At 41.7% G+C, this 22445-nt stretch overlaps 2 protein-coding genes across 2 annotated transcripts; both read right to left on the bottom strand.

The window, feature by feature from the left end:
• Positions 1-627: 627 nt before the first annotated feature.
• Positions 628-969, bottom strand: LOC104243725 (uncharacterized). The gene has a single exon (XM_009798969.1). It carries the CDS (start codon positions 967-969, stop codon positions 628-630), a length of 342 nt encoding a protein of 113 aa, XP_009797271.1.
• A 2057-nt stretch (positions 970-3026) lies between these two features.
• On the bottom strand, positions 3027-4604 carry LOC104243726 (cytochrome P450 94A2-like). The gene is made up of 5 exons (XM_009798970.2): positions 4499-4604; positions 3838-4435; positions 3676-3754; positions 3305-3491; positions 3027-3184 (listed from the first exon to the last, which is right to left on the bottom strand). The coding sequence occupies exons 1-5, from the start codon at positions 4602-4604 to the stop codon at positions 3027-3029; spliced, it is 1128 nt and encodes a 375-aa protein (XP_009797272.2).
• Between the last annotated feature and the right edge of the window lie 17841 nt (positions 4605-22445).

Below are 22445 nucleotides of genomic sequence, written 5' to 3'. Positions count from 1 at the left end.
TAGCATTCCCAAATTCAGTACCATGATTAGACCTAATTGATGCAAGTTGATTACCTAGTTGTTTATGAGTTTTTTTAACAAAGGAAGTGGACATGTTAAATGCTTCATCTTTAGATGTTAAAAATATTATCCAAGTAAATCTAGAGCAATCATCAACAATCAACATATAGGATAGTTTTTAATGTGGTGATCCATCTTTCCACACTTGTAATAGCCATTATTGGTTTGCTTCTCAGGAGCCTTTGCTTTGTTGTAGCTTCCACTCCTTGAAGAACCCTTTCCTCTGCTCAGGTAGTTCTTGAAGTCCTTGGTAATCATAGCCATTTCATCATCTTCCATATTAGAACCTTCAGTGATTCTGAGTGCCAAGCTCCTTTCTTTCTTAGGTACATCTATTTTCATGGGTTATCTCCTAAGTTCATAGTCAGTGAGATTCCCAATCAATTCATCTAGTGGGAAAGTGGAAATGTTCTTCGACTCCTGGATGAATGTGATCTTGCTTTCCCAAGTGGTTGGCAAGACCCTAGTAGGTATCTTCTCAACTCTATTTTCTCTAGGAATAATTCTTCCAAGAGATTTTAGTTCATTTGTCAATGTAATGAACCTTATGTACATCTCTTGAATGATTTATCCATCCTTCATAGCAAAGTTCCCATATTGAGAGTACAATAGAGTTTCTCTAGATCTCTTCACCTGAGTTGTTCCTTCATGGGCCAGTTGCAGTGTGTCCCAAATTTGGTTAGCAGTGGAACAACCTTGGATTCTGCTATACTCATCTGGATCAAGTCCACAAACAAGCCATTTCTTGGCTTTAACATTCTTCTCCCACTTCTTCAAGTCCTCAGCAGTGCAATCTGCTCTTGTCTTTGGCACATCTATTCCTTCAACATTTTTCCTCAAGGTAGCCAGTGGACTATCAATGACAATGTCCCATAGCTCATAGTCCTCTCTTTGAATGTGATCTCTCATTTTGTTCTTCCACCAAAAGTAGTACTAGCCATTAAAGAGTGGTGGTCTAGCAGTGGATTGCTCTTCCTAATTTTTAGGTGGAGCACTCATCTTGATCTTCTCCTAAGGTGTTAGCCTCTTCAAGGATAACCTTCTCTGATACCAATTGATGTTTTATACTTTAATACCACACAAGAGGGATGATTTGTGTGGTGTCCAATTTTTCGCGTGAATAGATTATAGAAGGACAAGGTTCTTCTATGTGTTCCTTATACTACTGTTGCAGAATATTAAATGCAGAAAGTTAAGAACACAAGTATTTATACGTGGAAAACACATGGCTCAAAAGGTGAAAAAAACCACGATCTACTATCCAGTAGGATTTTTTTTTCAACACTTTACTAAATCACTGAGCCAAAAATAGAATTTACAAAACTTTTTGTAAACCTAAGGATTACCTCTAACCCTTTGTGGCAACCAGCCTCTAGCTCTTATGACAATTTCAAGTTAACTCTAACTTGAATACTATACTCAAAGTACCTAGTACAATTGCTTCTAGATAAAGATAAAATGTACAACTCAAAAGCCCTACTATAATGAAACTAGAATAAAAGACAGACACTTGAAACTGGTTCTTCTATCTGGTTCATGTAGCTTCAAGTTTTCACACTTGAATCACACAGAAATTTCTTGCAAAATGCATCGCTATTTTGCTCTCAACTCTGGTTTAACTTCAACGTTTGTGCGTACCTGTAAAATAAGAACATCCTGAAATATATAAAGTTAGTAGAATAGGAAATAACTAGAAGTCTAATGCTTTACACTTCCTTGGTGAAAAAGTTATAGTTATCTTCAACTTCTAACTCCTCCCTTATCTAGGATAGAGTTCTCTTTGAGTAAGGAGTCCTTCTCTTTATCACTTATGTAATCTTTTCGTTCAGGAGATATCAGATATAACCAGTTAAGTTTATCTCCTTTACGTGCATGCATTGTGCTCGAATCTGCTCGTGCCTGTGTCAACTGTATATAGACCTGGTTCATACTTGAGTTCCTTCGTCAATCATCAAAACAAACATCACTTAGGCCAACACAAACCTAACAAGATTTTTTTCTGTTGAGAGAGGGAAAATTGCCAAAATTGCCAAAGAGAAGAAGCCGTTTAGATTCTCTGTGGTTTGAAGCCAAAATTAGACTTTAGTTGTTAGGTTTAAGTTTTCCCCATAAGCTTTAAAATTTTCAAAAAGGCCCGGCACTAAACTTAAAGTGAAAATGACATCAAGTAGCCATTTTTATATATGTTATTTAAATATATTCAGTTTACTATGTATTTAAAGATTAGCGAATTTCGCTCAAATTTCAGGATACGACGTCCTAGAGTTTAAATCTCCTAATTCAAACTACACGACATCGTGTCCTAACGTTCGAAAATCCTGTCCAGAAGTTCGAATCTTATGTCCTGAATTTTAAATTTGGAGCTCATATATTCAGGACACTTAGTCCTGAATTTCAAATTAGCAGCTCAAAAAATTTAGAATACTTAGTCGTGAAGTTTGGATGAAGTGGTTAATCTTAAAATATATTGTAAATTGTAAATATATTTTAAATAGTCGGCTTAAAAATGGCTATTGTTGCACTTCGCCCAAACTTATACCTTATCTTAGCATTTTCTTGGGCTAAAAATAAAGAGAAAATAAAAAGGAGTTCAAGAAACGAAAAGAAGACTTGAGCTAAAGAAATCTTCCAAGTCACGCTAGCTAGAATATCTATGGAAGTAAATAATATACTCATATTTTTTAATTAATTCCATCCACCTGGGCTTTCACCTCCCATGGTGTTGGGGATTTGGCATAGACCCCTAACTCATAAGCATGACAAAAAGGAATATACTCCTATTTCAAACTACACAAAGAAAGGGATTTTATTACCCGGTTGCGAAAGAAATGAAAAAGAAAAGCATGCAGTACATAATACGGGAGGAAGAAAACAATGGAAAGCATTCAGAAACAAATTAAGGAAGCCTTTTGCTTCAAACTAACTACGTTACAAAGTTTAGGGAGTAGGCCGGCGTCGCAGAATTCTCAGTGGAAACCATTTCTCATCTTCGAAGTCATGCACGAACCATAAACTGGACTATAACCTTCCACAGCAGGAACAAACCGATACTGTCTCAGCACATTGGCAGCCACCAATTTAATCTGCATGAAAGCAATATCTTTTCCTATATAAGTCCTCGGACCTGCTTGAAACACTGGATAGGTAAAAGGGTCCCTTGGGATAAATCTCCAGTCCCCTCTGCTGCTTGTGCTACCATCTCTCTCCAACCACCTCTCTGGATTGAAATCCGCTCAATTTTTACCCCACAGCTCTGCTGATCTCCCCATTGCAAAAATGTTGTATAAAACACGCGTTCCCTTCTTCACCTTGGTTCCATCAGGCCATATATCATCTTCCATTGCTTGCTTTGATTCTTGAGGGACTGGAGGGTAAAGTCTCATGCTTTCGCAAATGGAAGCATGCATATATATGTCCATTTGCTTGTCTTTCTGGTGATCACTTATTATAATTTCACTGAAATTTGATTTTCCACTTGCGGATTACTTGATACTAACCAAAAGAACCCTATTAAAGCTGAACAAAAAATGTCTTCCGCACCCAATATGTGATTAATAGCCTCATCTATGTAAAAATTTTCATCGATGATATATTTTTGTGATCATCCCTTGCTACCATCCTGTCAAAGAAATCGTCCAATGAATAAGGGTTCTTTGTCAAAAGCTGCTTTTCTTTCTTTTCTTCGATTCTTTTCCTGATAATATAAGAGTGAGATTCTTTCCGGATCAAATATTTAAAAGTTTCTTAACTTTCCATAAAAGTGGAGGGCAAATGCACCTTCCCATGGAGATGTTGATTGCGGTTCTATAAGCGTCTGCCAAGGGTGTATTTAGTAGAACCAATGATGGTAACAAGTAGTGTGGATCATAACCAAAAGCTACTTGACACACCATGTCAAATGTGAAGCGGCGAAAGATATCCTGAAGGTCCAGTACATGATCTTCTTCTATAGCCGATGAGAAGAGAGGAAGAAGACGAGAAGAAAGCTCTTTCATAGTAACAGTCTTTACTAGCTGATGGAACGTACTCGCTTTTAACTCGCGGCTCATGAGTTGTCTTTGGAACTTCCATTTCGCGCCATCAACAAGAAAGATCCCATTCCCCAACAAGTCAAGTAAGCTACGTCGTAGAATGACATCTTTCTGGTAGAAATGGAAGCGAGTTTTGATAATATGCTGGACGTTGGACGGGTTTGACGTATAGATACAGCTTCGACCAAAGAGACCTGTTAGGGTGATGGTTGCAGACGATGATTTCGCCAGCAATTCTGTTGTCCATTCGATAACGCGGTGCCGGTTTTTAATCAATGATAATGTACAACCCAAAAGTGGATAGGATTTAATTGGAAACTGATGATGCTCTGAAGATTTGTGACCTAATGAGAAAAATAGTTATGATGGATATTGAAGAATACTAGAAGTAGCAGAAAGATCATTACCGCAAGGGAAAGCACCATCACGATTATGATCATCTCTCTCTGTTTCTGAAAGTTTAATAGTAATTACTACTACGAGTAGTACGAGTTTTTGTTTTGTTGAATACATAAGCGTCTCGCTCTCTATATATATTTGCTAAATGACTCTTACAATTTGTCTTCTGTTGCGACTTGTTCTTTTACTTATAAGCTTAAAAGCAGCTTAAGTACTTAGAAATTGGTCGAGCATTCCAACCCCTATCAAAACAGATACTCAAATTAGACATTTTACAAGAAACGAGACGTATAATATGCGAAAAACTATTGCCACCTGTTGTCGATGCCTAAATACTTAAAGTAATTAATTAGATATCCGTCCCAATTGCTTGATTCTTAAGTGACGTTGTTGCTATTTTGCTTTTCAGTGGTATTGTGGCACAAAGGATGGAAAAGATAATCTTAATTTCAAAGTTCAAAATAGCTAGTATAAAAACGTGCGAACGGAGCACGCCCACATTACGTTCAGAGAGTTAATACTAAGTCTGAAGAGTTAAGAGGAACCAAGATTTAATGTTCGTGGGTTCGGAATTCTAATTCTTTTGAGTTATGAATTTTAAATTAACAATTTGTACAACTTCAACAAATTTCTTAAAACAAATACTGGAATTGAACCAAAGTTATTGAATTCGACCGAATCCATAAGCTAAAGGGTAGCTCCTCCCCTGGCTACCGGGGCACACCAGAAAGGTTTCCAGCCGCGTGGATTATATTCACACAGCAGGCAAATGTAATGTGCAAGAACTTCAATGAGTTGATTCTTAAATATCTGCAACTTGTATAAGTCAAAGTCTGCCCTAGAATATTTAAGGTAAGATAATACTAAAGAAAGAACTCTCGAGCCGTCGTCAGTCGAGGTCGACCAGGAAGCAGTGAGATTCGTGATCGTGATGTCAACAATGGTCGAGGTCGAGTATTGTTGATAAGGGTGTAACGGCTAGTTTTTAAAAATATGATATTATAGAGAATATTCTAGTGAATATTCTCCGCACTTGTACTATTAGGGTTTACTAGGAAAATGCCTCATATAAATAGAAAAAAGATAATGATATGGGGCATGTGACACTCGTTTGATAGGAACAGACTTTTGATAAAAGATTCTCTCTCTTACTAATATACAAATACTACTTTTTCATCAAGATTCTGGTTCATATTATTCCATACTCTTCCATCAGATTTGAGAATACTTCGAACATTCTAGGATTTGTCTGTCACTCATCATTGTCAGGAGGAACAACCATCCAGTTCATCCTTTATTGGGTGAATCACTCCTCCTATTTACTTAAATGTCATTTATTGTTATTTATTGCTATTAAATGCTCCATTATTGCTCATACTTCTTGGAATAATTACCGCACGCTACTATCAATCCACCATCAGATATATTTGATATTAGTCACATTTTCGGAACCCACATCTAGAAATATTATTATTAACTAAGTTTAATCCCATCACATAAATTAAATTATATGAACCAAAAGTTACATTCTTTGGTCAAACAATTTGGCGTTGTATGTGGGGATTTCTTAGTTAAACAATTATTTTCTTCTAGATCTACAGCCAACACAGGTCGCTAACATAAAAAAAGAAGCAAAAACAAGGTCCCCTTTCTTTGTATGCACAAATAACAACATTCCAGGTAGCCGAAAAGAAAGGACGAGGATAATAAGCGACCTCCCAACTATCCTCAGGAACGATATCAACGAAATGTGAAATGGCAGACGAAGACACAACACGCAATGCCTCCCCTAGGCGAGATGGGTCGCCTCCTCCTCACTACAACATCACAAAATCTTTTGGTAAGGGAGCCTCCACATCTATGGGGGAGGAGACGCCCCCAGTTGTAAAAAAGCTCCTTGAAGCATGGCTAACTGACACACTAACCAACGTCCTAAAAAAGCCCACCCGGGACCCAACCACAAAAAACATAAGAACTTGCACTATACAACCAACAGACGAGCAGTGCAACCAACTCCCTCCTCCAACGACAAGTATTACTCACAATGTCATTAATAGTGCAGGTAACAACGCCCTCGGAGCCATTTTGAAAAAGATGGAGGAAATGGAGACTGAGAACAAGGCACTCCAAGATCAAATGAAAGAACACCAAGAAAGGGTCGATAAAATACCGGGGGCTCCCAAGCTGTTGTCAAAGAGAGGCGCCGACCAGTTCGTCGAATAGCCGTACAGTGATGATGCAGCCCCACATTCTATACCAAAAACATTTAAATACCGCCCTACCTCAGGATATATGACGGTACAACTGACCGCGAAGATCCTGTCACTCATTATGTCATCGCTGTAAAAGGCAATGACCTCGCCAAGGAACATGTGACTTCCATTTTGCTGAAAATGTTTGGCGAAACTCTCACTGGAGGAGTATTAACATGGTATTCGCAATTATCAGGGTGGGAATATCTTTAAGGAAATGGCCGACAAGTTCGTAACGGCCCACGCTGGAACCAAAAAAGCCGAGGCAGGGGTGAACAACATATTTGCCATCAAATACTCTCTAGGAAAGGGATTGAGGGACTTCCTCGCCCGGTTCAATCAAGTAAGAATGACTTTGCCACACGTGTCCGAAGGGATGGCAGTTGCAGCCTTTCAGAATGGGTTGAGCAGGGATGGTTCAAGAGCAACGAGGAAACTGTTAAGTCGGTTGATGAAGTATCCCCCAACCACCTGGGACGAGATCCACAATGCTTATTGTGCTGAAGTCCGTGCAAATGTGTACAACCTCAACGGTCCAACCCACCAGCTAACCTCAGTCCAAGCGGAGTCAAGAAAGGATCGAAGAGACAACGTCAAAAGAGATCACCGAATCACATGGCCTAACAGGGGCCACCTAAACCATACTCACCCGCCCGTACCATCAATATGATTTTCAAAGATGATGCCTCCATCAAAAGCGTGAATTTCACCACCATACACAAACTCAAGCGATACATCACTCGCAAACGGTACCACGAACTCGAAGAAAGTATCATCTTCGACAAGTCAGATACTGACGATTTCGTCTTTCCTCATCATGACGCTTTCGTTACTACTCTACAATTTTTTGATACTTATGTCAAATATATTATGATTGATGACGGAAGTGGTGCGTGCATCATCCATTCCTGAGTACTTTCCCAAATGAAACTCAAGGATAGGATACTGCCGCACTGTATCACGCTAACTGGTTTTAACAATGCAGTTGTACAGACATCCGGAGAAATTACTCTTCTTATTTTGGTTGGCAGCGTAAGTTTGGAAACAATATTCCACGTCATGAACCAAGACACTACGTATAACGCCATAGTAGGGCGACCGTAGATACCATATGAAGGCCATCTCCTCCAACTTATACCAAGTCATCAAATTTCCTATTCCATGGGGAATATTCAACATACGAGGAGAGCAGCTTACATCCCGGGAATGCTACCACATTGTTTTAGATAGCAATGCCTCCCAACAAAGAAAGGACAAAGAAAAAGAGGCATATCAATCAGCAGGGTCGAGGTCGGGGCATGACGAGGTCAGAGAATATATCAAAAATCCCGATGTAGTCGAAGCTATAGGTTCGACCATAGAAGTCCTCGACCCCATTCAATTAGACTCCAACGACCACAACAAAAAGGCCTATATCGGTTTCAAGCTCCAGGACCCAGGTAAATTCTGTCAATTATTAAATACTAACACAGATTTGTTTGCTTTCAGCCATGCAGATATGCCGGGCATCTCAAAGGAGATCTCCATGCACAAACTAAACGTCGACCCCTACCACCCTCTGGTGAAGTAGGTCAGGCTAAATTTAACTCAGCAATCAATGATGCAGGGCGCGAAGAAGTGGAAAAACTTTTAGAAAATGGTTCTTATAAGGAAATCGAAGTACCCCAAATGGGTCTCCAACATGGTAATGGTTAAAAACAAGAATGGGAAATGGCGGATGTGTGTAGACTTCATATACTTGAACAAAGCATGCCTAAAAGATTCATTCCCACTGCCTCACATCGACCAACTCATTGATGCAACAGCCAGACATGAGCTACTAAGTTTCTTGAATGCTTACTCCGGTTATAATCAAATCCTCATGGAAGAGGAAGACTAGGAAAAACCACATTCATCACCCACCAAGGAACGTACTGATACAGGGTCATGCCCTTCGGACTAAAGAATGTGGGGGCGACCTATCAAAGGTTGGTGACGAGAATTTTCAAGGATCAGCTCAGCAAGATAATGGAAGTATATATAGATGACATGCTGGTTAAATCGAAAAGAGGAGAATATCACATCGATCATCTAAAAGAGACTTTCAATATACTCAGACAGTACAGAATAAAACTGAACCCGGAGAAGTGTGCATTTGGCATATCCTCAGGAAAATTTCTAGGGTTCCTCATATCACAGCGAGGGATCGAGGTCAACCCTGACCAAATTAAAGCCATGGAAGGGATACCCGAACTCTTGACCACCAAAAAAGCAGGTCCAAAGATTGACTGGCCATATTGCTGCCCTATCAAGGTTCATCTCGCAGTCGTTGAATAGATGCCATAAACTTTTTGGCATGATCAAGAAAGATAACGGTCTCCAATGGACTTCAGAGTGCATCCAGGCCTTGAGAGAACTAAAGGAATACTTGTCATCGTTGCCCTTGCTTTCAAAACCTGAGCCGGGGAAACGTCTCCTCATTTATTTAGCTGCATTCGAGGTAGCGGTGAGTGCCATCCTAATTCAATAAATTAAATGTACGAAATCTCCCATCTAACACATTAGCAAAACATTACTCGACGCCGAGACGAGGTACCCGCACCTTGAAAAATTGGTTTTGGCCTTAGTCGTAGCTTCATGGAAGCTTAGATCGTATTTCCAGTCCCAACTCATCTCAGTCGTCATGACTTTCCCTCTGAGAAGCATTTTGCATAAACCTGAGTTGCTGGGGAGGCTGGCCAAGTGGGACATTGAGCTCAATGAGCATGATATCACATACCAGCCGCAAACGACGATAAAGTCACAAGTGCTCGCTGACTTCGTCAACGACTTTAGGTGAAAAATAATGCCTGAAGCCGAAAGGGAACCCCTCCAAACCTTTCCCCAAACATAAGACCTCTGGATCCTATACATCGACGGCACATCTATCCAGAATGGGACTCGTACTCGAAGTCCTAACAGGCAAAGTAATTCTCCAGTACATAAGGTGCTCGGACATGACTAACAATGAAGTTGAGTATGTGGCCGTTATTGTAGGTTTGAGACTAGCGCTCAAGTATGGGGAAAAACGGTTAAAAACTACCCTGCGATTCCCAGCTCGTAGTAAACCAAGTCACAGGGACTTTCCGAATCAAGGAACAAAGATTGCAAAAATACCAGGCCCAAAGCTGCAAGTTGTTGCCCGAGTTCGACGAATGTCAACAAGACCAGATTCCACGAGCATAGAACTTCGAGGCCGACGACCTCGCCAAACTAGCCGCAACTACCAAAAGCATCAAACAAGAGACAAAAACATGGTCCAACTCCTCAACTCCTCTCTAGACCAAGTCGAGGTAAGAACCATTAACCTAACTTGAGACTAGCGTAATCATATTAGAGCATACCTGCAGGATGACACACTCCCAGGAAATAAAAGATACTAGGAAACTGAGAATGCAAGCGGCAAGATACAATATCCTTCACAACGACCTGTACAAAAGAACCTACATCGGCCCCTTAGCAAAATGCCTTGGCCCAAATCAGACTTGGCGCATCCTCGAGAAGATCCACAAAGGCCATTGCGAGACTCATTCCGGCAATCGAGCACTAGTTAGATGTCTCATACGTGCAGGATACTATTGGACTACAATGAAAAAAGAAGTTGCAGACTTCGTAAAAAGATGCGAGCAATACTAGAAGTACGCCCCTGTGATTCACCAAATAGGTGAACACTCTCCACTTAGTCACCTTACCCGGGTCGTTCCTTAAATAGGGATTGGACATCGTAAGCCCCCTCCCGACAGGACGAGGTAATGTACGATTTCTTTTTAGTTTTAACTGACTATTTTTCTAAATGGGTGGAAGCAGGAACATTTGCCCAAATACGGGAATAGGAAGTAATCACCTTCATATGGAGAAATATCATATGTCGTTTCAGCCTCCCCAAAAGAAATCAGCTGCGACAACGGACCCCAATTCACGGGAATGAAAACCACCGAATTCTTCGAGAAATGGCATACCAAAAGAATACTCTCAACCCTGTACCACCCTGTGGGAAACGGGCAAGTAGAATCATCCAACAAATCCATACTAAACATCATGAAGAAGAAGCTCAAGATGCTAAGGGACTATTGCCAAAAGTCCTACCAGAAGTATTGTGGGTGTACTGAACAACTCCGAAAACGAGCACAGGAGAGACGCCCTAATCTTTAGCCTATGGTACTGAGGCCGTAATACTAGTTAAGGTCAGAGATCCCAGTCTAATGTATTCCTATGAGACCGACACAAACAACGATGATGGCCGAAGACAGAACTCGACAAAGTTAAGGAACGAAGAGACATGTCTTATATAAGAATGATCGCCCAAAAACAACAATCAAAGCGTTATTATAACAAGAAAGCAAAGGCCAGGACTCTCAAAATTGGAAACTATGTACTAAAAGCTAAAACCCAAGCAAGTAAAGATCCCAGGGAAGGTAAGGTGGGAACAAATTGGGACGGTCCGTACAAAATCATAGAAAAACAATATAAAGGATCATTTCAACTAGAAATAATGGAAGGAAAGCTGCTTTTAGACAACTGGAATATCGGCCACCTCAAGTACTTCAATTTCTAAAGTAAAGAGTGCCCCCAAGTCGTACTCTTTTTTCCCTCACTTGCATTTTGCCCCAATTGGGTTTTCTCAAGGAGGTTTTTAACGAGTCGACGAAGGGAACAATCCAAGTTAAAGTACACGAAGGCTAAGCCCTGGTTACTATTTCATTGCTCGACCTCTCACTACTCTCCAGATCGACCAATGAAGGGACTAGATAGACCGGGACTGGGACTGAAAAGCCAGCCAACACCCAAAGTCTTTAAGTTTCTCCAAGTATGTAATAAATGCAACAATGTCAAGGCAATAAACTTTACACTTACCAGCGCATTTCTCCTAAAGTTAGGTTATGTTTGACCTTGCTCGAACTAACATCTACCGGACCTCGACCTTAATTAATTCAGGTTATGTTCGACCTTGCTTGAACTAACACCTACCGGACCTCGACCATAATTAATTCAGGTTATGTTCGACCTTGCTTGAACTAACACCTACCGGCCCTCGGCCATAATAATTCAGGTTATGTTCGACCTTGTTCGAATTAACACCTACTGGCCTTCGGCCATAATTAATTCAGATTATGTTCGTCCTCGCTCGAACTAACACCTACCGACCCTCGGCTATAATTAATTGAGGTTATGTTCGACCTTGTTCGAACTAACACATACCAGCCCTCGGCCATAATTAAAGTTAGGTTATGTTCGACCTCGCTAGAACTAACACCTACTGGCCCTCCGCCATAAGTAATTCAGGTTATGTTCGACCTTGCTTGAACTAACACCTACCATCCCTCGGCCATAATGAACGTCATGTTGTGTTCGACCATGCTCAAACTAACACGTACCAGCCCTCGACCATAATTAAAGTTAGGTTATGTTCGACCTCGCTCGGACTAACACCTACTATAACTCGACCATAACTAAACTCAAGATGTATTTGACCTTTCTCGAACTAACAGCTACGACCCTAGGCCACGACTAAGTTTAAATATGTTCGACCTCGATCGAACAAGAAACAGTAACAAAAAACACACATTTAGAAAAACTATTCACAAAAAGGAAACAGATGCAAAAAAGTAACATGTGTATTCCATTTCATACTTAATTTTTTTTAGAAAGGCTCGTGAAGACGCCAACAAAAATACATAAGCTTACAACAAAATAAAAAGGAGAAAAACTACTGGTCGCCACCATTGAGACCTTCAGCACCATTGGCATGACCACCTGGGCTGTCTCGATCTTCCTCCTTATCATCAACTCCGCACTTAGGGTATGCAATATCATACCAGGCATTCTCTTTAAGCTGGTCCACGCCTCCGTCCCCTTCATCATCACCAGCTTCGGGCGTGGCGGGATCATATCCACAAGCAACCCGCGCCTCATAGGCCTTAACACGAACATCATCAAGGGCGGTCGCAAAGACAAACCCAACCCCATACAAATCCCGAAACACGTCCAATTGAGCTTTAATATTAATCCATTCCTCGTACACGTCTCCGAGAATGTTTGGAAAATTTGAAGTGCGAGAGGAGGAAGGCCGCAAGTAGTTAAACATTTTCATCCTCTAAGGCAGCCACCCATTCCTGGAGGAGGAAGTTGTATTTTTCCAACTCTCCGATCCTCTTCTCTAGTCTATCTTCTTTGGCCTTTACCGTAGATTGGCCGATCTCCAGCTCGGCCCGGAGAGTCCTATTTCCCAACACTAACATCTCCAATTTTCTCCAAGCCTCCAAACGGGAAGACCCCGCCTTTTCAAGCTCACTCTATTTCTCGGAGACTTCGCCATGAAGGATCTCTATATATAGTCGGCACTCTTCCGATTGCCTGTGCAGCTCAATCGCTTGCGTCTGGAGGTCGCCACATTAGGCCTCTATGGATCTACTGACTTCGAGCTCTTCCTCCTTACTTCTTAATATCCCCTCAAGGACATTGCACTTCTTGATGTCTCTCACCAGCTCGTAATCCTTCTCTTTCAATTCATCACGAAGGGCCTGCAAGTTTCCGCCCTCACCAAACTGCCTACGAAGCTCCCGGTATTTGCCACGGTACTCAAGATATTTGCGCTGCAACATCATAAATATCACCTTATGCTTCTCCTCCCTTCGGGCGCTTTAAATCTCTGTGATCATAATCTGCAGTCATAAAAAGAAAGAAAAAGAAGGAAAGAAAAAATGAGAATGCCCCTGCTAATAAAGTTAAAGCACTAAACAAAACCACAACAACAACAACAACAACAACAACAACAACAACAACAACAACGTAACAAATAGAAAAATGAAGGCCTAAGATACTCACCCTAAGAGCAAGGCCGGCTATGCTCCTCGACAAGGTAACATCATCCAGCTCTTTGAAGGTGTCTCCCTCCATGTCGAAGAAAAGAGGGCCGAGGATAGGGACTACGTTCTCCGTGTTCTTCAATATATCACGATCCATGTGGATCGCAACGGTCCGTGTAGATCCCTCCAACCTCACCTCGAGCTGGGTAAACCCTTCCTCCATCATCCTTAGTTCGGCAGCATCAATGTTTGAACTCGTCTCGTAGCCGTCTTCAGCCATGCCATTACCACTTCCATCGACCGGCAAAGAAGTACCACCATCCAGATGTGAAGTCGATGGCCCCTCTTGCCGCGAAATATCAGAACTCCTAGTGGCCAGCCATTCAGTCTCCATCGTCGCAAAAGGGAGAGACACACCCAGAGACACACCTTCATCGGCCTCCACTAACCTCAGAAACTTAGACGCCAGCCCAACATCATCTTCAATAACAATAGTAGCATCTCACGAAGCGTGAAGTCATCTATCATCGAGTCAATGGCCAGGGCAATCCCGTCACCGACGCCCACCAATCTTCTTTTATGAGGCATCAAGTCCTCATCACCTGGAAATGACTCATATTCCTTGCCTATGAGACTATACAAGGGAGAAACCAAAGCTTTCGCAGCCAAAGTATCTAAAAATAAAGGAGTTGATGCAGAAGCAGCAAAAGGCAGGACTGAGGAGCGACAAGATTTAGCCGCAGTCGAAGTAGGGGTAGGAGCCGAAGAGGCGGTAGCTTTCCTCTTACGGAAAATAGGTGTGGGAGCTCTCGACCTACTCGAGGACCCCCTAGCTGAAAGTAAGGGAAGTACAAAAGGATAAGAGAGTTAAACAAAATAACTACGAAAGATAAATTAACCAACAAGACAAAGACAAGAGTAACTTACTAGTCGAGGGGGGAGCCGGCCCAAACCTTTTGAAGAAGAAGGGCCACTCACAAATCCTCGCAATATGGGGGAGGACCTGACCGACCTAACCAGAGATGTCCTCGACCGTAGGAGAAGGTGAGGTTTTGGCTGAATAGGAAAAAAGCAAAAGAATAGAATCCATAACTAAGCAAAATAAATCAAGCACCTACATGGAAGGGAATGAGGTGCTTACGAGTACAGTTCCAGGCTTTAGGGAATCCATCAACATTGGTCACCACATCCTCAGTTATAACAAAGAAAAAACTAAGCCAGAACTGGCAGGTAGCCTTGTTATCCATCTTTACCGCTAGGAATTTGCCTTCTCGGTGTCGAAGTTTCAATATCGTCCCCCTGTAAAAGCTGAGGGCGAACAAGTGCATCAAGTGTCGAAGTGTGATTTCGACCCCGACTAACTTCACAAACTTGGTAAGCATCCTTATGTGCTTGTAGACGCATGTCGCGAGCCGAGCCAGAAAACACCACAGAATCGAAAGAGTTCCTCCTCCAACAGGAGGAGGGGTTGAGTATAGCCGATGTGAAAGGGATAGGCATAGAATGTGCAATACCCAGGGTGGTGGTGTTGCATCGCATCCCACCCGGCAGGGATCAACATGACATGATCGGGAAGGCCGTATTTTGCCTTAAGCTCTAGCAAATCTTCCTCCTTTATTGCTGACTCAAAGGTTTCGGATTCGACCTCAGGCAACTTTGAGAAATTGGACCTGACATCGGGGTTACAAGAAACTATCTCCTCCATAGTCGGGAAGCTTCCATCCTTAACTGCAACGGGAATGTTCTCCGTATGAAGAGGAAGAAGAATCGCTAAAGGGACCATCTCACTTCCCTCGTTGGGTCCAGAAGGTATGTTAGACATATTCTCAATAAAAAGGAGGAAATTATCAAACGGCTGAGGATCAAAAACGATAAGGATCGCTAGAACAGATGGAAAGGATACACAACAATGGAAGAGAAAGAGGAAGATGCGGGGTTTCGATGCAAGAACTTTGTAAAAATTGAAAATATATCCTCACACCCATATTTATAGGAATTGAAGCATCATAATCGAGAATTGGCTCATCATTACATGACACCATAACCGAAGTAGTAGATCAAATAAATAGATGCATCCAAAATAAAGCGATGCATCGGGAAATTGCATCTTTATGATGCATGAAATCATGATGTCACTTCCATTCATGGTCCACATAACTCCAAAACTCGCGGCTCATAGAAGGGCAGTCACCAGCTTGCTCCTATCACCACGACCCGGTCACCTCGACCAATTGTTTCGATCGTAATAAACGGAATCCGCTCATCGAGCCCAGCTGAAGCCAGCCTCAATAAGCGAAGGAACTAACTATATGGGTAAAAATCTATCCTAGAATATTTAAGGTAAGATAATACTAAAGAAAGAACCCTCGAGCCTTCATCAGTCGAGGTCGACCAGGAAGAAGCGAGATTCATGGTCGTGATGTCAGCAATGACCGAGGTCGAGTATTGTTCATAAAGGTGTAACTGCAAGTTTTTAAAATAGGATATTACAGAGAATATTCTAGTGGATATTCTCTGCAATTGTACTATTAGGTTTTACTAGGAAAATGCCTCATATAAATAGAAAAAAGACAATGATATGGGCATGTGACATTCATTTGACAAGAACATACTTTTGATAAAAGATTCTCTCTCTCTCTCTCTTATAGAGATACAAACACTACCTTTTCATCAAGATTCTGGTTCACATTACTCCATACTTTTCTACCAGATCCAAGAATAATTCGAACATTCTAGGATTTGTCAGTCACTCATCATTGTCATGAGGAACAACCATCTAGTTCATCCTTTATTGGGTGAATCACTCATCTTATTTACTTAAAGGTTATTTATTGTGTGATGACCCGGTAGGTCCTCTAGGATTTTAACTCTTAATTCTGTGTTCCGAAACCTTAATAACTCCTTTTAGCCTTCCTCGATTTACGTGCATAACTCGTGTGTTTTTCAGGAAGTCTTTTATGTGAAAAATTGAATAAAATGTGAATTCGTGCCTTAAAAATTCATTTGACTTGACTTCGGTCAACGTTTTTGAGCAAACAGGCCCGGATACATGTTTTGACGGTCTTGGTAGGTCCGTATCTTGATTTTGGGACTTGGGCCTATGCCCGAATTCGAATTCAGAGGTCTCTAGCTCGAGTTATCACAATTTGTTGAAAATTTGAAGTTTTAATAAATTTATGAATTTGACTGATGTTTTACTTTGTTGATACCAGGTCTGGATTTTGGTAATGGAACTTGGTATAGGTCCATTATTGTATTCGTGGCTTGTATGCATAATTTGGTGCCAAACATAAGTTATTTGATGTGATTCAGATATCCGGTTGAGAAATCGCAAGTTCTTAAGTTTTATTAAAAATTACATTTATTTTGGTGTCCGATTAATAGTTTTAGGTTTATTTTGGTACTTTGATCATGCGAGTGAGTTCGTATAATATTTCTGGACTTGTGTGCATATTTGGGTTGGAGCCCCGAGGGCCTGGGTGAGTTTCAGATACTTTATGGATGGTTTGAGCTTAGAAAATTTGGGTTGCCTTTAGCTGGTGCTGTCACCTAGTGTTTCCTTATTCGTGATCGCAAAGGTACTCATGCGATCACAAAGAGTAATATGGGTTGGGGAGGGAAATTACCCTACACGAACACAAGGCTTTGGATGCGAATGCAAAGAAGTGGGGGGACTGCCCTTCGCGAACGCTTCCACACCAACGCGAACGCATAGCTTTGAGAGACGGGGGCTAGTTGAGGTTACTCTATGCGAACACGAGCCTAGGCTCGCGAACGCGGAGGTGAGGCAAGCTAAAACTTTGCAAATTGTATTTCGAAATTAATTACATAGTCGGGCTCGGGGGTGAATGGGTAAATGGATTTTGGTCTGAACCTTGGATTTTGACTAAGGGGTCATGGGGTTGACTTTTTTGACTTTTTGGGAAAAGTGTAAAAATCCTATGTTTATGTATTGTAATTGATTTCTTCAGCATTATTTGACATTATCGAGTCGATTGTTGTTTGATACAAGTGGTTTGGAGGCAGATTCTAGAGGAAAGGTCGTGGTATAGCTCTGAGTTGATTGCGAAGTGAGGTACGTGTCGGGTATAACCTTGATTTGGGGGAATTAGGAACCCTTGAATTATGTGCTATGTGAAATTCATGTGTGCGGTGTATGTGCAAGGTGACGAGTGCTTATACGCTGTCAAAATACTTGTTTCCCTGATTTTCCGCATTTCATTAATTATGACCTTCCATGACTTAACTTTTACGTGCTTTAAATGCTTCCTATGCCTTTATTTGCTACTTGTCACTTATTATTCTCATGTTAAAAATGTTAGATTTCCCCATGCTTTCATGACTTACTGTCATTGGCCTTGAATGACTTACTTGTACCCTTTGTTGTCACTTATTGAATCGTCTTGTTGTTTAGTATTCATTATAGTAGATTCTTTCATATCCATTGCTCATACAGGACTCTTGTGATTTAAGTAGTTAAATTAAATGTACTTATTGGTTTATTCATATTGTATAGTGGGATCGGGTTGTGTGCCACAACAGGTGAAATAAGGGTGGTTTGATATGACGAAATAAGGGTGAATTTATATTGATATGGCGGTATTGGGTTACACGCCACAACAGGTGAAATACGGGTGGATTGATGTGGTGAAATAAGGGTGAATTATGATATTGATTCTGATTGTATGGTAGGATCGGGTTGCGCGCCGCTGCATATATTTATTTATTATTGTTGATATTATAACGGTGGAATAAGGGAGGATTGTGTTGTACGGTGATATAGGGTTGCGCGCCACAATAGTATATGTGCTTCTATTTCCTTAACGTGTTATGTTGGCTTCAGTATTTTCACACGAGACTCCAAGGACTGGTATTTTTGGCATTTACTGGTTTTCTTTCGCAGGTTGAGTTATTTTCATGTATTATGTGCTTTAATTCGTCCCTGCATTTTCTCTTCTACCATTATTTTATACCGCATACACTTTACTGTAAGTGACTCCCCAGGCCTCGTCACTACTTCGTCGAGGTTAGGCTCGGCACTTACAGAGTACATGGGGTCAGTTTTACTTATACTGCATTCTGCTCTTCTTGTGCAGATTTTGGAGTCGGTCCAAGTGACAGTTCATAGATTGATCGGGTCGGCGATTGAGTGGAGACTTGAGGTACTACTGCCCGGTGTCCACAACCCCTAAAAGTCACCTTCTGTTATTTATTGTTGTGTACTTTCTTTCAAACAACTTTATAATTATTTTATTCAGACCTTTACATGTACTATTATAGAAACTCGTGCGCTTGTGACACCAGGTCCAGGGTGGTATTAAATATTTCAGTTGATATGACTTCCGCACTTTACCTTAGATTTATTGCACAACTTCTTTATTATCAATTAATTTGAACTGCTAAAAACGGATAAATTATTCTAACATTGGCTTGTCTAGTAAGGGTAATGTTAGGCGCTATCACGGTTCCAAGGGTGAAATTTCTGGGTTGTGATAAGTTGGTATCAGAGCACTAGGTTGCCTAGGTCTCATGAGTCACGAGCAGGCTTAGTAGAGTCTGGAGGATCGTACGGACACGTCTGTACTTATCTTCCAGAGGCTATGGAGTTTAGGAATAATTTCACTTCTATTCTTCTTTGTCTGCTATTTTATTCCATCATTGATGATTGAACTCTTCTATTCTTGTTCTCTCGCAGATGGAGAGAACACGTACTGCATCTTTAGCTGGACAACATCCTAAGCCCCCAGTTGCAGCTCCTACTAGGGGCAAAGGTCGAGGCGAGGTAGAGGCAGGGCTCATCCTAGAGCTCGAGTAGTAGCATCGGCAGTGGAGCCTCAGGTAGATTTTGATGAGTAAGTTCCAGCTCAGACTGTACTTATTGGACCAGCTTAGGTCCCCGAAGGGTTCATAGCCACTCTAGTGCTTTAGGAAGCTCTAGTCCGTTTGGTGGGCCTTATAGAGAGTGTGGCCCAGACTAGTACCTTATTGATGACACTAGTCGTCTCTCGTGCTGGGGGAGGAGCACAGACTCCCACTACTCACACTTCGGAGCAGATGGCTCCCCAGTATCAGACTCCAGAAGCCCCACTAGCTCAGGTAGGTCAGCAGATTATTGCGGCACAGGTCGGTGAAGCCCGCCATGTCTTCTAAATCATTATTGAGATTGGATAAGTTCACTAAGCTCTTTTTAGTTCACTTAAGTGTTGCACCTTCTGAGGACCCAAATGATTATTTTGATCGCTGCTATGATGTACTGCAAAACATGGGTATAGTTGAGACCAATGGGGTCAATTTTGTTGTGTTTCAAATGACGGGTTCCACAAAGTGGTGCTGGAGAGATTATATGTTGACCAGACTAGCTGGATCGCCTACACTACTTGGGATCAATTCTCACAGCAATTTCTAGAGAAGTTCCTCCTTATCACACCGAGAGAGGATTACCACAGACAATTTGAGCGTCTCAGCAGGGCAGTATGACTGTTACTCAGTACGAGACTCGTTTTATGGATCTAGCTCGCCATGCCCTCATCTTGCTTCCTATATAGAGGGAGATGGTAAGGGGGTTTATTGATGGACTCACTTACACTATTAGGCTACAGATGGGCAAGGAGACCGGGGGCAATATTTCCATTCAGACGGGCACAAATGTTGCTAGGTGGATCGAGATAGTTCTTGCTCGTGAGAGGGGGCAGGGGTTGGCTAAGAGGCCTTGTCATACTGGTGGTTTCATTGGTGCCTCATCTATAGACAAGGGTTCTTTTGGTAGAGGCCATCCTCCTCGGCCATTTCACTCTATGCTTCAGGCATCTCAGACTGCTTCAGAGAGTCGTGGTCCTTATATGCCTTATTTTGGGCAGCCAACCTATAGTGCACAATCAGCTCCTATAAGTGCGCCTCCGATTCAGAGTTATCATCGTAGTTATCTGGCCTGTATGGGTCAGCCTCAGTCTCAGCAACCGCTATAGCAAGATGGGTCTTTTGAGTGTGGTGGTATTAGGCATATCAGTATGTCCTGTCTGAGATTATTAGGCGGCATTTAAAATAGAGTTCTCGTGCCATACTTCCAGCACCAGTTGCTCCATCGCCCGCTTAACCAACTAGGGGCATGGGTTAGGCAACTAGATGTGGGGGTCAGGCTGTTAGAGGTGGATGTCAGGCTATTATAAGTATAGGTCAGGCTGCTAGAGGTGGATGCCAGCCAACTAGAGCCCGTCATAGAGACATTGTTCGAAGTGGTGGGGCCTAGCCCCGATTTTATGCTTTCCCAACTAGGCCTGAGGTTGAGCCATATAACTCTGTTATCATAGGTATTGTTCTAGTTTTCCATAGGGATTCTTCAGTTCTATTTGATCCGGGCTCTATTCATTCTTACGTGTCATCCTATTTTGCTTCAAATCTAGTTGTGCCTCGTGATTCTTTGAGTGCTCATGTGTATGTGTCCACACATGGGGAGATTCTATTAGTGTAGATCATGTCTATCATTCGTGTGTGGTTACTATTGGGAGTCTTGAGACTAGCATAGATCTTTTACTTCTCGATATGGTAGATGTTGATGTCATCTTAGGTATGGATTGGATGTCACCTTATCATGCTATGTTGGATTGTAACGCCAAGGTGGTGATCTTAGCCTTGCCGGGGTTGCCTCGATTAGAGTGGATAGGGACTCCTGGCCATTCTATCAGCAGGGTTATATCTTATGTGAAGTCTTGACGTATGATCGAGAAGGGGTGTCTAGCTTATTTGGCTTATGTCCACGATTTTAGTATGGAGGTTCCTTCCATGGATTCAGTACCAGTTGTTCATGAGTTCCCAAAGGTGTTTCCTGCAGATTTGCCAGGAATTCCACCCGACAGAGATATTTACTTCTGTATTGATTTGGCTCCGGGTACTCAGCCCATTTTTATTTTGCCATATCGTATGGTCCTGCCAAAGTTGAAAGAATTGAAGGAGCAGTTTCAAGATTTGCTTGATAAGGGCTTCACTAGACCTAGTGACTTGCCCTGGGGTGCCGCTTGTGTTGTTTGTGAAGAAGAAAGATGGGTCAATGAGGATGTGCATAGATTATTAATAGTTGAACAAAGTCATCATCAAGAAAAAGTATCCATTGCCGATGATTGATGACTTATTTGATCAGCTTCAGGGTGCCAAGGTATTTTTGAAGATTGATTTGAGGTCTGACTACTATTAGTTGAAGATTAGGGCATCTGATGTCCCTAAGACTGCTTTCGGACTATGCATGGATATTATGAGTTTCTAGTGATGATATTTGGGCTGACAAATGCCCGGGCAACATTTATGGATATGATGAACCGGGTGTTCAAGCCCTACTTGGATTGATTTGTGATTGTATATATTGATGATATCTTGATCTACTCCCACAGTCGAGATGAGCACGAGCAGCACCTTCGAATTGTACTTTAGACCCTGAGAGCTAGCCCAGTTATGTGCCAAGTTTTCAAAGTGTGAGATTTGGTTGGACTCAGTCTCCTTTTAGGGGCACGTCGAATCGACAAAGGACATAAAGGTGGATCCTAAAAAGATTGAGGCAGTTCAGAACTGGCCAAGACCCACTTTAGCTACAAAGATCCGGAGCTTCCGAACCTCGGGTTTTGACAAAGGGGGCATGGGGTTGACTTTTTTACTTTTGGGGGAAAGTGTAAAAATCCAATGTTATGTATTGTAATTGATTTCTTCAACATTATTTGACATTATCGCGTCGATTATGGTTAGATATGAGTGGTTTGGAGGCGGATTCTAGAGGACAGGCCCTGTTAGAGCTCTAAGTTGATTGCGGAGTGAGGTAAGTGTCGGGTTTAACCTTGATTTGGGGGAATTAGGAACCCTTGAATTATGTGCTATGTGAAATTAATGTGTGCGGC

This window comes from Nicotiana sylvestris, chromosome 11 (assembly GCF_000393655.2).
Source record: "Nicotiana sylvestris chromosome 11, ASM39365v2, whole genome shotgun sequence".
NCBI lineage: Eukaryota > Viridiplantae > Streptophyta > Magnoliopsida > Solanales > Solanaceae > Nicotiana > Nicotiana sylvestris.
This window is presented reverse-complemented; position numbering and strand designations above follow the sequence as displayed.

Bases quoted from the DNA above. Each gene is read 5' to 3' on its own strand.
- LOC104243726 (XM_009798970.2), bottom strand. From the start codon at position 4,604: ATGTATTCAACAAAACAAAAACTCGTACTACTCGTAGTAGTAATTACT. The intron at 4,436-4,498 runs GTAATGATCTTT...TTTTCTCATTAG, and splicing joins TGATGGTGCTTTCCCTTGCG to GTCACAAATCTTCAGAGCAT. The intron at 3,492-3,675 runs GTAGCAAGGGAT...AGTGATCACCAG, and splicing joins ACGATTTCTTTGACAGGATG to AAAGACAAGCAAATGGACAT.
- LOC104243725 (XM_009798969.1), bottom strand. From the start codon at position 969: ATGAGAGATCACATTCAAAGAGAGGACTATGAGCTATGGGACATTGTC.